Source organism: Dromiciops gliroides, chromosome 5 (genome assembly GCF_019393635.1).
Source record: "Dromiciops gliroides isolate mDroGli1 chromosome 5, mDroGli1.pri, whole genome shotgun sequence".
NCBI classification, from domain to species: domain Eukaryota; kingdom Metazoa; phylum Chordata; class Mammalia; order Microbiotheria; family Microbiotheriidae; genus Dromiciops; species Dromiciops gliroides.
The window spans coordinates 26669515-26682270 of NC_057865.1; the positions used below are offsets into that span (position 1 = coordinate 26669515).

The 12756-nt window shown below is 37.6% G+C and overlaps 1 protein-coding gene across 10 annotated transcripts in view; it reads left to right on the top strand.

Moving 5' to 3' along the window:
• SLC4A7 (solute carrier family 4 member 7) overlaps positions 1 to 12756 on the top strand; it is a 120627-nt gene that overhangs the window by 66664 nt on the left and 41207 nt on the right. For 5 of the 10 annotated variants that reach the window (XM_043969376.1, XM_043969377.1, XM_043969378.1 and 2 more), the window contains exons 6-8: positions 3257 to 3445; positions 7318 to 7683; positions 11369 to 11484. In XM_043969376.1, coding sequence (XP_043825311.1) covers positions 3257 to 3445; positions 7318 to 7683; positions 11369 to 11484 — 671 coding nt within the window. The remainder of the gene's footprint in view (positions 1 to 3256; positions 3446 to 7317; positions 7684 to 11368; positions 11485 to 12756) is intronic. The other 5 variants (XM_043969381.1, XM_043969384.1, XM_043969386.1 and 2 more) reach the window with 2 other exon arrangements.

The following is a 12756-nucleotide window of genomic DNA, read 5'->3' on the forward strand; positions in this document are numbered from 1 at the left end:
AGGAATGTAGCTATGGCACAATTTTCCTTTGTGAGTAGATGATCCATTGATATTATTCAAATTTGTGTTGAATCTTAGAGATCCTGAAATATGCTAGAATTCTTTGGAGCACAAATTAATTATTCATTGCTGTGTTTATATGACCAAATTGATAGATTTGACCATTTACTTTAAAAATACTAGTTGCTTTGAATTCCCAGCCCTTTATATCAGGAAACATGAAAAATCAAGTCTTCATTGTCACATATACATGCTTTGCCTATGACTTGGGATGGAACCAGTATGTATTAGGCTCCAGAATGGGAAATTTGGAGACTGATACTCAATTTCATTTTCGTCATTATCCTTATCGAGGAAATCGGTAGTATTCACATGGCCAGGTGATGTAGTGACAGATACAAGTGCTGGGCCTGGAGCCAGGAAGACCTCTAGTTCATATCCTTCCTCACAGACTTAGCTGTGTGACTCTAGTCAGTTCACTTCACCTCAAATTGCCTCAGTTTCCTCCTGTAAAATGGGGCTGATAACATCATCGACATCCTAGAGGTGTGAGGATGAAATGAGAAAATAGTTACTATTCGGTGCTTTGCACACCATAAAATAATGTAGAAATAATAGGTAGTGTTATTATAGTACTCCAGGGTCCCATGACCCTGCCGTTTGCCTCTCCTAGTTTAGCAAATATCTTCGATGAAACACTCACTTTCAAATGTGCATCACAAAGAAAATATGGAAAAAGAATATAGTCCAAACCACTGATGGTGAGAACATAACGGCCCCAAATGTGTGCGACAGCCCCTCTGACAACAGATATCAGACTGATTAACAACAGAGTGATAAGAAACATAAACACGATGTGTATTTTTTTCTTTACTCTTCATAAGTGGAAGTAGCATCCCATGACTATGACTATTACATTACTATTTAGCCGAAGTAGACATCCCTGTGTACATCAAGCTATGAGAAGACTAACATCATCATAGAGGATAAGCGTTGCTTTAAAAAGATACTGGGATCTTTTGAAAATAACTGGGATTTTTGGGTAACAGAATCAAGTTTCTTGAAAGGAAATATATAAATATAGATATAGATACAGTCCATTTTACCCAAAATAAATAATTATATATAAAGACATGTTTTCCTAGTTCTGTCAACACAACTTTGAAATAGGGCTCAGTATCATCCTGTTTAGATTAATTGTTATTAGAGTTTGCACTTACACATTCTCTTCTCCAATCCATCCTTCTTAACATTCTTTTTTAAGCATGTTATGGTCTTTCTAGTCTTCAGCTTAAAAGGGTTAAGTGGCTTCCACTACCTCTTCCAGACTCCTTTTGTCTGGCATGTAATGCTTTCAATTAACTTTGGCAACGTTTGCCTTTCACTTTCTTTCCTATTACTCCCCTCCATTTATTTTATCTGTACCTCAGCCCAGTGGGTTAATTGCATTAAAAACATGCTCTGTACTCTCAGTGTCTGTGCTACTGTGTGAGCTGTTTCCCAGGCCAGAATGCCCAGTGATCTTTGCCTGTTTTTTTGTTTTTTGTTTTTTTTTTTTTTTAGTGAGGCAATTGGGGTTAAGTGACTTGCCTAGGGTCACACAGCTAGTAAGTGTTAAGTGTCTGAGGCCGGATTTGAACTCAGGTACTCCTGACTCCAGGGCCGGTACTCTATCCACTGCGCCATCTAGCTGCCCCTGATCTTTGCCTGTTTTGATGCCTGCTCTTATTTGACAGCTCAGGACTTACATGCCACTTCTTTAAGGAAGTCTTTACCTGATCCTTTTGGGCAGTGTATCAGGTTAGAATAGGGTCTTCCCTCTCAGAGTGACAAGGCATTTCTGTAACAGTATTGAAGTTGGATTGGTAGCTTTTCCCCCTTGTAGACTATAACCTCTTTGCCGGCAGGAATGGATTGACTAAAATGTGCATCTTTAGCTTCTAGCATGATGATTTGCATACAATAAGTGCTTGATAACTTTATTGAATAACATATGTGTGTTAGTTTGACTAACGTTAGAAAATATGAGATTAAATTCCATTTTATTAATATGGAAATTAGCATAGAAAAATCCTTAATCAAACACACTGCTCTTTTCATCATTGGGTTCAAATTATCATCTGTCTAATTACTTGAATTTTCAAAAACACATAATTTACATAATGGTAAAATACATTTACTTTATATGGCCAAGACAACGGGGTGGTGAATTGGATACACCTGTCACTAGGCTTGGTGTCAGGAAGCCCTGTGTTCAAATCTAGAATCTGATGCTTAGTATCTGGGTAGCACTGGGCATATCATGTAACTTCGGTCTGCCTAATTTTCCTCATTTATACATGAAGATATTAGGAACACATCCCAGGGTCATTGTGTTGATCAAAGGAGAGAGTGTTTGTAAAGTTCTTTCGAAACCTTAAAGTGTTAGCTATTATTAATTATTGTTAATAATCTACAGTAATGGTGTTAATACAGATTTCCCCTTAAATTAATAAGATGAAAACCATATTTGAAACTGGAGCTTTAGAAAACATTTGTAAAGAAATAAAACCTGAAACCTCTCTCTTTTTATTATACTTTTAATTATGTTGAATCTTGCTAACTACAGTTTATTCGCATGTGACTTTAGAAGAACTTCAGTTGATTGGGGGCTTGTAGATTTATTTTAATAAGATTAGAAGCAATATTTTTAATTTTAATTTTCTTGTAGCAGTTTGATAGGGCGGGCTTCTAAAAGTTAGTTGAAACAGTGAAATATTTTCCTATCTTAGGAAGACCAAAATATTAATTCCTTTGTTTAACAGAACTCAGAACTATTCCAGGAAAAAACAGACAACTGTTTGTGGTTTTGGCCAGGATAAACAATGGCTTTGTATAAAAATCGAATCTATCGTGTCATTGATGAAAATGCAATTCTGACTCTAACTTAGGAATGTTTGCAAGATGATGCTAGATTTTCATGGTGACTTTATTGAAGCTTAGGTGTGTGTGGGCAAGAAAGATCATTGACGGCAATCAGAGGTCCTGGGTTCTAATCCCAGCTCTGGAGTTTACTAGCTGTGTGACTTTGAACGAGTCACTTCACTTCTCTTGATCTTAGTTTCCTCATCTATACAATGAAGGGCTACTAAGGTTCCTTCCGACTCTGTGTCTGTGATCTTAGTGCTTGAAGAGCTGTGTGTCATTTAATTCCCATCACTGTGCTTACTTATTTGTTCAGAAATAATTCTCGTTGCCTTTTCTTTTCACGTAACAGATATGGTTCTGGACAGCATGATCGCATCCGGCCAGCTGGATGGTTCCATGAGAGAGAATGTCAGGGAGGCTCTTTTGAAGAGACACCATCACCAGAACGAGAAGAGGTTCGCGAGCCGCATCCCCCTCGTGCGGTCTTTTGCAGACATAGGCAAGAAACATTCTGACCCTCACTTGCTTGAGCGGAACGGTGAGACGAGTTGTAGCATCCGGTCTGTACTAACGCGCTTGTTCTAACAGTGTCCCAGCGCAGTGCAGGGTGGGATGTCAGTGAGGGAGAGACCAGCAGTGTAGGGCTCTCTGAGGCTTTTACAGGTGTGTCTTTTCCTGGCTTTTTGTTATCTGTTGTACTTGTTATTTTCCTGCTGTTTCTTCACTCGTGGAGGAACCTACACATGGATTGTCGTAAAACACAATTGATTTTTACCTTCTCAAACAGGAAGTGCAACAACCAGCCTGCCTGGAGGATCTCACCTACGGGGGCCTAAGGAGTTTGTGCTCAGGGCCTCCGCGCAGCATTGACATAAAGGGACTGCTTGGGAGACGTGAGCAATAAGAGGGTTGGGGTGCTGCCCTGCAGAGCCAGCACTGACTCTGAGCTCCAGGGTCCGAATTTCGAGACAGGAAGTAATTATTCTCCAGTTAAATGAAATGAGTATTAATTAATTATCTTCTGTGGGCTAGGTAACGTGTTAGGCAGTGAGAAGTAAGAAGACAACTGAAACTGAGCCCCTAAGTAGCTCGTATGACACATAAATAACTAGATGCAGACTGTGTGCAAGACAAGTCATTTGGTGGGGGGCTGGGGAGCATTCTGCTAGTTAGGGAAATATGGAAAGGCTTCTTCAAAGAGTTGAGGACAAACCTACATTAAGGTGTGGAGGCAGGCAATAGAAAGCCATCTAGGAACTCCGTTGGAACAAATAGATTGGATCCAGATTATGAAGAGTGAGTCTTGCTTTAAATTCAGAATTTTCATACAACTACAAAATACTATCAGTGTACAATTTTTTAGGAGGCAGAGTATCGGGGAATTGAAACCTTGTTAGAAATGGGGGCAATACATTGGCTTATTGCCTCAGGACGGGGGAAGGAAGAAGGGATAGAAATTGGAACTCAAATTTTAAATAAAAATGTTCATTAAATTAAAAAAAAGAAATGGGGACAAACCTTTTAGATTTTAGATATTTTTAGATAGCTTTTAGAATTTTTGTAAGAAGCATATTCCTATTTTTTGAGAGTGACTTTGTTAGATCAATTATAACTGAATCATTAAGATTAACCTTTATATTTATGGTATGTTTAAAATTTACTGTTCATCCTCAGTAGCATGGGAAAATTGATATTTTGAGTTTAGTTTTCATTTCAGCAGAGTCTGCTGTTGACTGAAACTTAAAAATAATTCAGATATTTGAGTTTCTACTTTGTCAGGAATTTTGAGCACTGCAGAGGTGAAAAGCTGCAGTTGCCACCATCCTGGCTCTGAAGTGGCATAAGTAGCCATGTTCATACTACAGCTTTTAATTACTCAGTTATTAAAATATTGAGATGTAGAACAAAGTGTTAACTAATTAATGACTTTCTCTATTAATGGTTACTGAGCTATGCTAGCTGATTGGGATAAAAAGAAGTATAAGCTAAGAACTCTACCCCAGAGAGGATGGATCAGTACACATGCAGTGATACTTACCATGCAGGGCAGGATTGGGTGGAGGATCTCTGAGGCCTCTTCCATCTCTCTAAAATGAATTCTTCCGCACTAACCGCTTGCCTCTGTCTGAAAAGGGAGGAGCAGGAAAAGCCATTGCCAGCTTGAACTTTCTTAAGCACCTGTGGCAGTGGTTTGTAGGTCTTCTCATTTCTGGTGAGGTTGTAGGATTGAGAAATCTGTGGGGGCAGCTAGGTGGCGCACTGGATAGAGCACCAGCCCTGGAGTCAGGAGGAGCTGAGTTCAAATCTGGCCTCAGACACTCAACACTTACTAGCTGTGTGATCCTGGGCAAGTCACTCCACCCCAATTGCCTCACTTAAAAAAAAATTGTTTTTTTTCTTTTTTTTTTTTAAAAAATTCCAGGAAGCATTCATGTCAATTACTTATTACATTCAATAATCCATCAGAACCAGCTGTAAATAGGTTACCTAGAACCTTTACAGGCCATTAACACCTATTTTAATCAAGTAATAAGTATTTCTTGGAAATCTAGAAATGATTAAGAATGTAAAGACACTGCTTAGGAGCCTAGTTTAAGTTCCAGAAAGGTTCCAGAGCTCCAGCTTCCTGTGTTACCCTTTATTTTCTTTTGAGCTTTACCTTCTCTCAGTTTCCCAAACTAACAAGTTCTCTGTAATAACCAATGCAAAAAAGAATTGGTGAGTTAGTAGAATATAGGAATCCTTTAAAAATTGGTGTTCTTTGTTTAGAAAAAAATTGGTTCCAGATGATTCCAGGACACATCCTCTACTATTTGTTAATTATAGAATACATACTTTAAAAAATGCTAATTTGCATGAGTGGTTTCTAAATAATTCTGTCTTTGATCTCATTGTCCTTTTTTTATTGGGGCAGCTGTGGAATTGTAGAAAGAACACTGGCTTTAGAGTTGGGAGTCTTGGGTTTATATCCTGGCTTTGCCACTTGGCAAATGTCTGATCTTGAGAGGAAGGAGAGTTACTCAGTCTTTCAGAGCCACAGTTTCCTCATCTGTAAAAGAGGGTAGAGGTGGGGATGAAGGGAAACAAGCGTTTATTAAATTCCTACTCTGTGCCAGGCATTGTGTTGACACTGCCTGTCTAGCAGGGTTTTTGTGAGAATCAAGTGAGGTAATATATGCAGAGTTGATTGTTAATCATAAAGTACACTAAAATACTTATCGTACCTGTCTTAAAGATAATTTTCATTGTCTCTTACACTTCTACAACAGCTGACACATGTTATCTTTGTGAGAAACTGAATTGAATGGAGGGTGCTAGGATACTGTAAAACAAAAAAGGTGTTCTCACATGGCATGGTGGAAAGAGTCCTTGCGAGTGGGCTTCTGGGTCTGCCTTAGCTATTCACTGCTCCTGGGCCTTTAAACAAGGTGCTTTTTTTGCCCTGGGTTTCCTCATCAAGAAAATGAGTTCCCTGAACTGGCAGGCCTAAAGTTGGGTCATGGCTGGCTCTTGGGTTGTGGTTGCTCCTGCGATGAGGCTCTGAAGCCTTGTGGCATGGACTGCTGGATTCTTTTTCTAGCATTTGTTGTTGGGAGTACCAGGTGGTTATAAGAATTTCCTCTGTCATAGCTGAGCACACATTGTCCTTTGAAATATTTTACACAGTTGCTTCCTTTTAATCATAAGTACCTGGTTGTGTTTTTCTTTTGCTTTTTTTTTTGGAGATGAGGCAGACATACTTCGTGCTATATATTTTTTCCCCTTCTCTTTGTTAATAGAAACCAACTTCATTATCTTTACTGTTAAATGTTTTTTGATATTTTGAGGCCTCTAAATGACCTTGATATAGTTGAGCCCTTTTAAATTATGCTCAGTAGCTTTGCTTGGAGAACATCTCCATTAGGTAGGGTTTATAATAATGTCGCCTTATAATTCGAAGCACTTAAAAGGAAGCAGTGATAGAGACTGTGGGAGAAGTGCTAGGAAAACAGGGAGTCTCTGATAATGCGGGTAAGTTTGTGTTTGGATTTGCATGGTAATAAGTGCGGGACACTGAGTTAGGCATTTTATTGAAATGACAATTTTATTCTGGTCTGTTGCTTTTTGAAAAGCTAGTGAATCAATGAGTATGATTGTCCTTTCATTTGATATTAAATGCTGTTTTATTTCATTTTTCATCATTAACATTCCTTTTTATTGTGGTTACTTCAGTGAACTAACTGATTAGTAGAGTCTATTGATTTTCTAACACCTACAAAACCTGATTGCCTTGCTTACTCCACACCTGCATGAATTTGAATTTTTGAGTCTTGAAAGCTTATGATTTATGTCAGAAATGATACATTTTTGTGCCTCTTTTTGCATTTCTGCTGTGAACTTCATAATTTTTCATTTATTTTTTTATCTTAGGGGAAGGCCTTTCAGCCTCCCGCCACTCTTTACGAACAGGTCTATCTGCTTCAAATCTTTCACTGAGAGGAGAATCACCTTTGTCCCTTCTCAGTCATCTTCTTCCTTCTTCGAGAGCTGGGACTCCGGCAGCCTCAAGGTGTACAACCCCAGTCCCCACCCCTCAGAACAGTCCACCCTCCAGTCCTAAAATCAGTCGACTGGATTCCAGAAGTTCTCAGCAGAGTCAGCTTCAGGTCCCAGAACTTCTGATTTCATCTTCCAGTGATGATATCCCCACAGTAGTAATTCATCCACCTGAGGAAGAAGTAGAAGCACTGGAATGCCAGGAGCAGAAGGAGGAGGAAAATAGTGACATGAGCCCAGGCAACTATCCACAGTTGTGTGTGGTGCTTTTTGGATCGGCCTCACTTGCACTGGAATGCTTTCTGGCATGTAGCTCGGGCAACATAGTGCTTACCATTTATTTGGACTGATGCATGTTTTTTCTTCTGCAGCAGTTGTAGTATGTTATTAAAGTTAAAGTTAGCCCACACATTGAAGTTTACCTTTGGGGATTGGCAGTTGATCTTTTTTAACTAGTAGAGCACATAAATAATTTGAAAGAACTTGTCAGAAACAATTTTTCCATCGTAAGGTGAATATATTATATACTGTGATGTAAAAAGAATGGTGGCAGCTCATATTTTGAGGATTAATTCATAATTTGATCTATTTAATGAACACATTTTATCCATAATGTATAGTAATCATTTTGCCTTCTCCAAGAAGACCAGATTGAATTACTTTCCCCAGGTGTATCCCATGAGTCTGTGACATTGATGATCATCCCTGTGGTCAACATTAATGGTAGGATAGTGGTAGAACCTAGGTTAGAGACTAGGTATTCTGCATTTGAGCCTGGCTTTTTTCTCTAAGACAGATACTCATTAAAATTTGAATGACTAAATTTGTTAGTTGTTGACAAGACTGTGGCTATGCATATAAACTAGAAATTTCACTGGAATATGTTTCCTTTGGTCTTTGGTATGGAACAGTGTTTAGATTATGGTGAGTTAGAGTTACTTGGAAAATTATTTACATATGAATTTCTCCTCACAGAATTAAAATATGAAAAGGGTGGTTTTCTGAAAGTATGTATGTTTTTGCCCATTTTTCAAGTTGTTTTATGACACCACTAAGATGAATTGTATAAATTAACTGCCAGGGACTAGAGCTGTGACTTCATTGTTAAGAGATATATGCTTCTTACTGATGTAGGCCAGTATCTTCTAGTCTGAAAAAACTACTTATAATACCCAGTGCCCTATCACCAGTAGTTGTCAGAGGCAGGAGTCACTGAAACCCATGCTTCCTACCTTCAAGTCTGGCTCTCTAGCTATTCTGCCTTGTCGTCTCTTAGTATAAATTAAGAAGTTACAAATATAGAGAGAAATGTGATAACATCTAGCTGTTGTTTATTCTCTAATGAGTTTATTCTATCAGAATATAAGCTTCCTAAGTAGCAAATTTTATTTTGATTCGTTAGAAAAGAATATGGTGATATTAATGATAATGATCACTGGGTAAAGAAGAGTTCTTTATATAATTACTTACAGCTACTGATGATCAACAAAGGATGGCCAGACAGTAGAAGCTCATTTTTTACTTAAAAAATTAATTATAGGGTTTTTCATTGAGGTTCACTAGTGTTTTTCCTGGAATTCTTAATGCCATTCTTTCCGAGGTGCATCCCATTTGTCAACCACAGTGAAAGTCTTGTTACATTAATTTCTGAAGGGAATTACACTAAGAAAAGACTTCACATAGGAAGTACCCCAGGATACCATGTTTAGTTGTATTTATGTGTAAAGTAAAAGTAAGATGCTTTAATGGGAATGTCTTTCTTCCCCCTAGGGGAAAAATTAAAGCTGTTTCTTGTGCATACTGTAGAAAACTGCTGTTTTAATATTTACCAATATTCATCTCATTAAAACTTTTTCTGAAAGTAAAATCCACTTTGCAGTGGTAGCTAGCAAGGCTGTTTACAAAGATGAAAGAAAATCTTTTTGACTTTGGGAAGATACTTATTTAATTTCTTTTTTAGAAACCCCTTATCTGTGAAATTGTATAGCTTTGGAAAGGAAATATGTGGCTACTTGGAGTAGTCCTGCCTTTTAAAAATAAACTATGTATAGCTTTGGTTTTTCTAGTCTCTTGGAAACATAATTCTGAAGTTTGACATTATGATTATAAAGAAGTGACCTTAAGGCTCTCTTTCACAATGACTTACTGTAAGGGTCACATCAAAGACATTTGGGTTATGTAAATCGACACACATTTGTTAAGTTGTTTTTCCACAAAACATTATGCTAAATGTTGATGGATGTACAAATTCAAGCCAATTCAACAGATACTTATGCGTATTTACTCACATGCCAGGTACCTGCTCTCAAACAATTTATAGTTTAATGTGATCATGAAAGAAAAAAAAATGAGGGAAAATTATTTGACTTGTTTGAGTAAATTTATAGAATATTAACACTCACTATGATGATATTTTTGCATGAATTGTGTATTCAAAGGACCATGGTTTTGGAACTTGGAGGTAGCCTAGATCATATAGTCTAATGCCCTCCTCTTATAGATGAACAAACTAAGGCCCAAATTCACTCTTGTAGTCAGTAGCAGAGCCAAGATTCCAAATAAAAAGTGCTCTTTTCACTAAACTATATTTGAATGAATATCTACTTCCTTAACATAGCCTTAGGAAAAGAAAAGAGCCTTTGTACCCTGGAAAGCAATTGAAAGGGAAGATAGGACAAAGACTGGGAGGGGAGACAATATAATATCCTTAGTTCTCTTATCTCCCAAACAATCCTGTGTCATAGTGGTTGTTCTCACTTGATTTTACCCAGGGTATCAGCTCCTTTCTTTGCTTCATGGCCAAGGTCTTAAATTAGCCCACCATGCATGTAAAGTTAATTCAGAATATTCTTAAGAGGGTTTTTTTGGATGAGATGATTAAACAAAAATAGATTATTAAAAGTAACTTAACTGATTTTTTAATATATGTTTATTTTAAATAACAAAGGCCAAAGAAAAGAAATTCTGCAGACTAAGTGCCTCATGAGCTAAATGGCTTCATCTCTCTTAAAAGGAAAAAAAAAACTTGTGAAATGGTAACTGAAGAGTATGGGAATTACTGATTGTTTTAGAGTTGCATACTTTTTTTCATTGAGTGTTGGATAAACCATTAGTCTTTTCATTGAGGGTTTATTATCATAAAAAGCTTCTAGTTTGAATTTGTGCCATGGAAGTGGATATAGTTAAGTGCTCTTATATTTCTTCTGGGTTTTAGTGTTTTGGCTTCTTCATCTACTAGGAGTTAAGGAACTCCTTTTTCAGAGATTTCCCTAGATATTTTAGCCTGTTCAAGGAAAATTCCCCTTTGAAAATGTGTGTCATATAGTAAGTCAGTCTCTTTGTCTTGCTAGGTTTCAGCTTCCTCTTGGTAAAATGATCAGGGCTGGCTCCCATGGCTACTGAGATTTACTCTAGCTGTAGTCCTGTGACCCTATGAATGTTTCTTGGGATGACCATGACAGACTAAGGCAGTGAGCTGTTTCAGTTAGCATCTGACTCTTGGTGCAGAGTTTCAGGTGCCAGGGAATGTTGTTTCAGTTTCTTTCCCCTAGTTTGATTATGTGAAGTGTAGGTTGGTTTATATACTTTGTGTCCTCATGGCCCATAAACTTCATATGTATGTAACATTGGTGAGGGCTCAGTTCCAGAATATTTGTGCTTAGAATCAGTTTGAATGTGTTATTCTAGTTATTCTTCCTTTTTTTGGAGGGTGGGGCCATCAAGGAGGCAACTTCTAATGGCACCGTTTACATTTGGGGGGCAAGTTACTGATTTGCTTTTATGTAAAGTACTAATACGCTGCACATTGGCTTACTTGCACATTGGCTTTTGGCAAACCATCACTGTCAGGGTTAATAGTAAAGTTAGGTTATACAACCTATTTTTTTATATATTTATTTTGGATTTGTGCATTTTTAAAATATAGGCATTTTGGCATCTCCACAGTCAGCACCTGGAAACTTGGACAATAGCAAAAGTGGAGAAGCTAAAGGTAATGGAACTGGAGGAAGCAGAGAAAATAGTACTGTTGACTTCAGCAAGGTAATTTTGTCATTGAGGTAATTGTCCACAGTCTCACACTTATGCTTCAATTCAGGGTTCTAACAGTCTTGTTTCCTTGATGATAATTTGGGAAATCATTTTGAATAGGATGGTCATTCTGAACTATATTGATGCATGCAATTCTTTTAACGTAAAAGTCTAAAAAAGGTGATTAGTAGTTAACATTTAAAATAGCTATATGAGAGGGTTTGAATAACCTGGAACACTTTTCAAGTTGTGAAAGGATTTGTGAGTCCTGCAGTGTTTCCACTGATACTTGCCCATCAATCTTATGCCTCTTTTGTACCTTTGGGACATCAGTGATGTGTTTGGGCACTACCAAGGTCGATTCTAGAGTGGTGGGACAGCCCTAGTGAATTAACCTTTTGAATCTGACTGTAGTCTTGTGGGGTCCATTCTAGTCACCAGCTAGCATATCAGTTCTTCACCATGGGTAGAGAAAAGCTTAGATCTCAACATACCCATTTCAAATCAGAGCTAAACATTATGTCACTTGAAGTAAATGAATTTTCTGGAGAAAGAGAAAATATTAGTTCCAGTATAACAGTCTTAAGAGCTATTGCTAAATATTAAATTAATGTCTTTGGAGCCCATTTTACATATTGCTTTCGAAAAGTTGATTCTGATTGGCTTCTTAAATAGCATTTTTCCTATAAGCTTTTATAGTATTATGTGATACAGTTTAAAGATCATATTTCTTAAATTTTAAATGTGACTTTTGAGAGTTTTCTGTTGAAGAAATTGGCCCTAAAACTATGTTCCTACAGTAAAAAGGAGATTTAGCTGGATTTTATATTGTTAACCTTGCCCGATCCAGACTGTAGAGAGCACTGGCCCAGCAGTGCTGCCAGCTCTTCTCTTTGTAAGTGCCCTGAGTTCAGCGATATGACTTTTCCTACCTATTTCTTTAGGATTTAGTTCTTTGTATAGTTCTAAAGGAACCAAACTGCAGGATATTCTAGTTAAGTAAACAGCTGAACAGACTGCAGGTTCCCCTGTATTATAGTTTGCCTCTAGCCATAGCAGAGGCCATTGATTTTCTTTGTTCCTTTGTCAGTTGTAATTTTTTAAAATTTGGCCTGTTGTTGTGTACACTTCCTTGTCTCCTGTTGGACAGGAGTCAGCCTCCTGGCACTGTAGTTGTGGCACACTTGGTGTGGGACTCAAAAGGCCCGCTGTAAGTGTTTGCTTTGTTTTTTTTTTTTTTTTTTTTTTTTTTTTTGTAGCTAATGAGTGGTTGTGTAGTGCCTT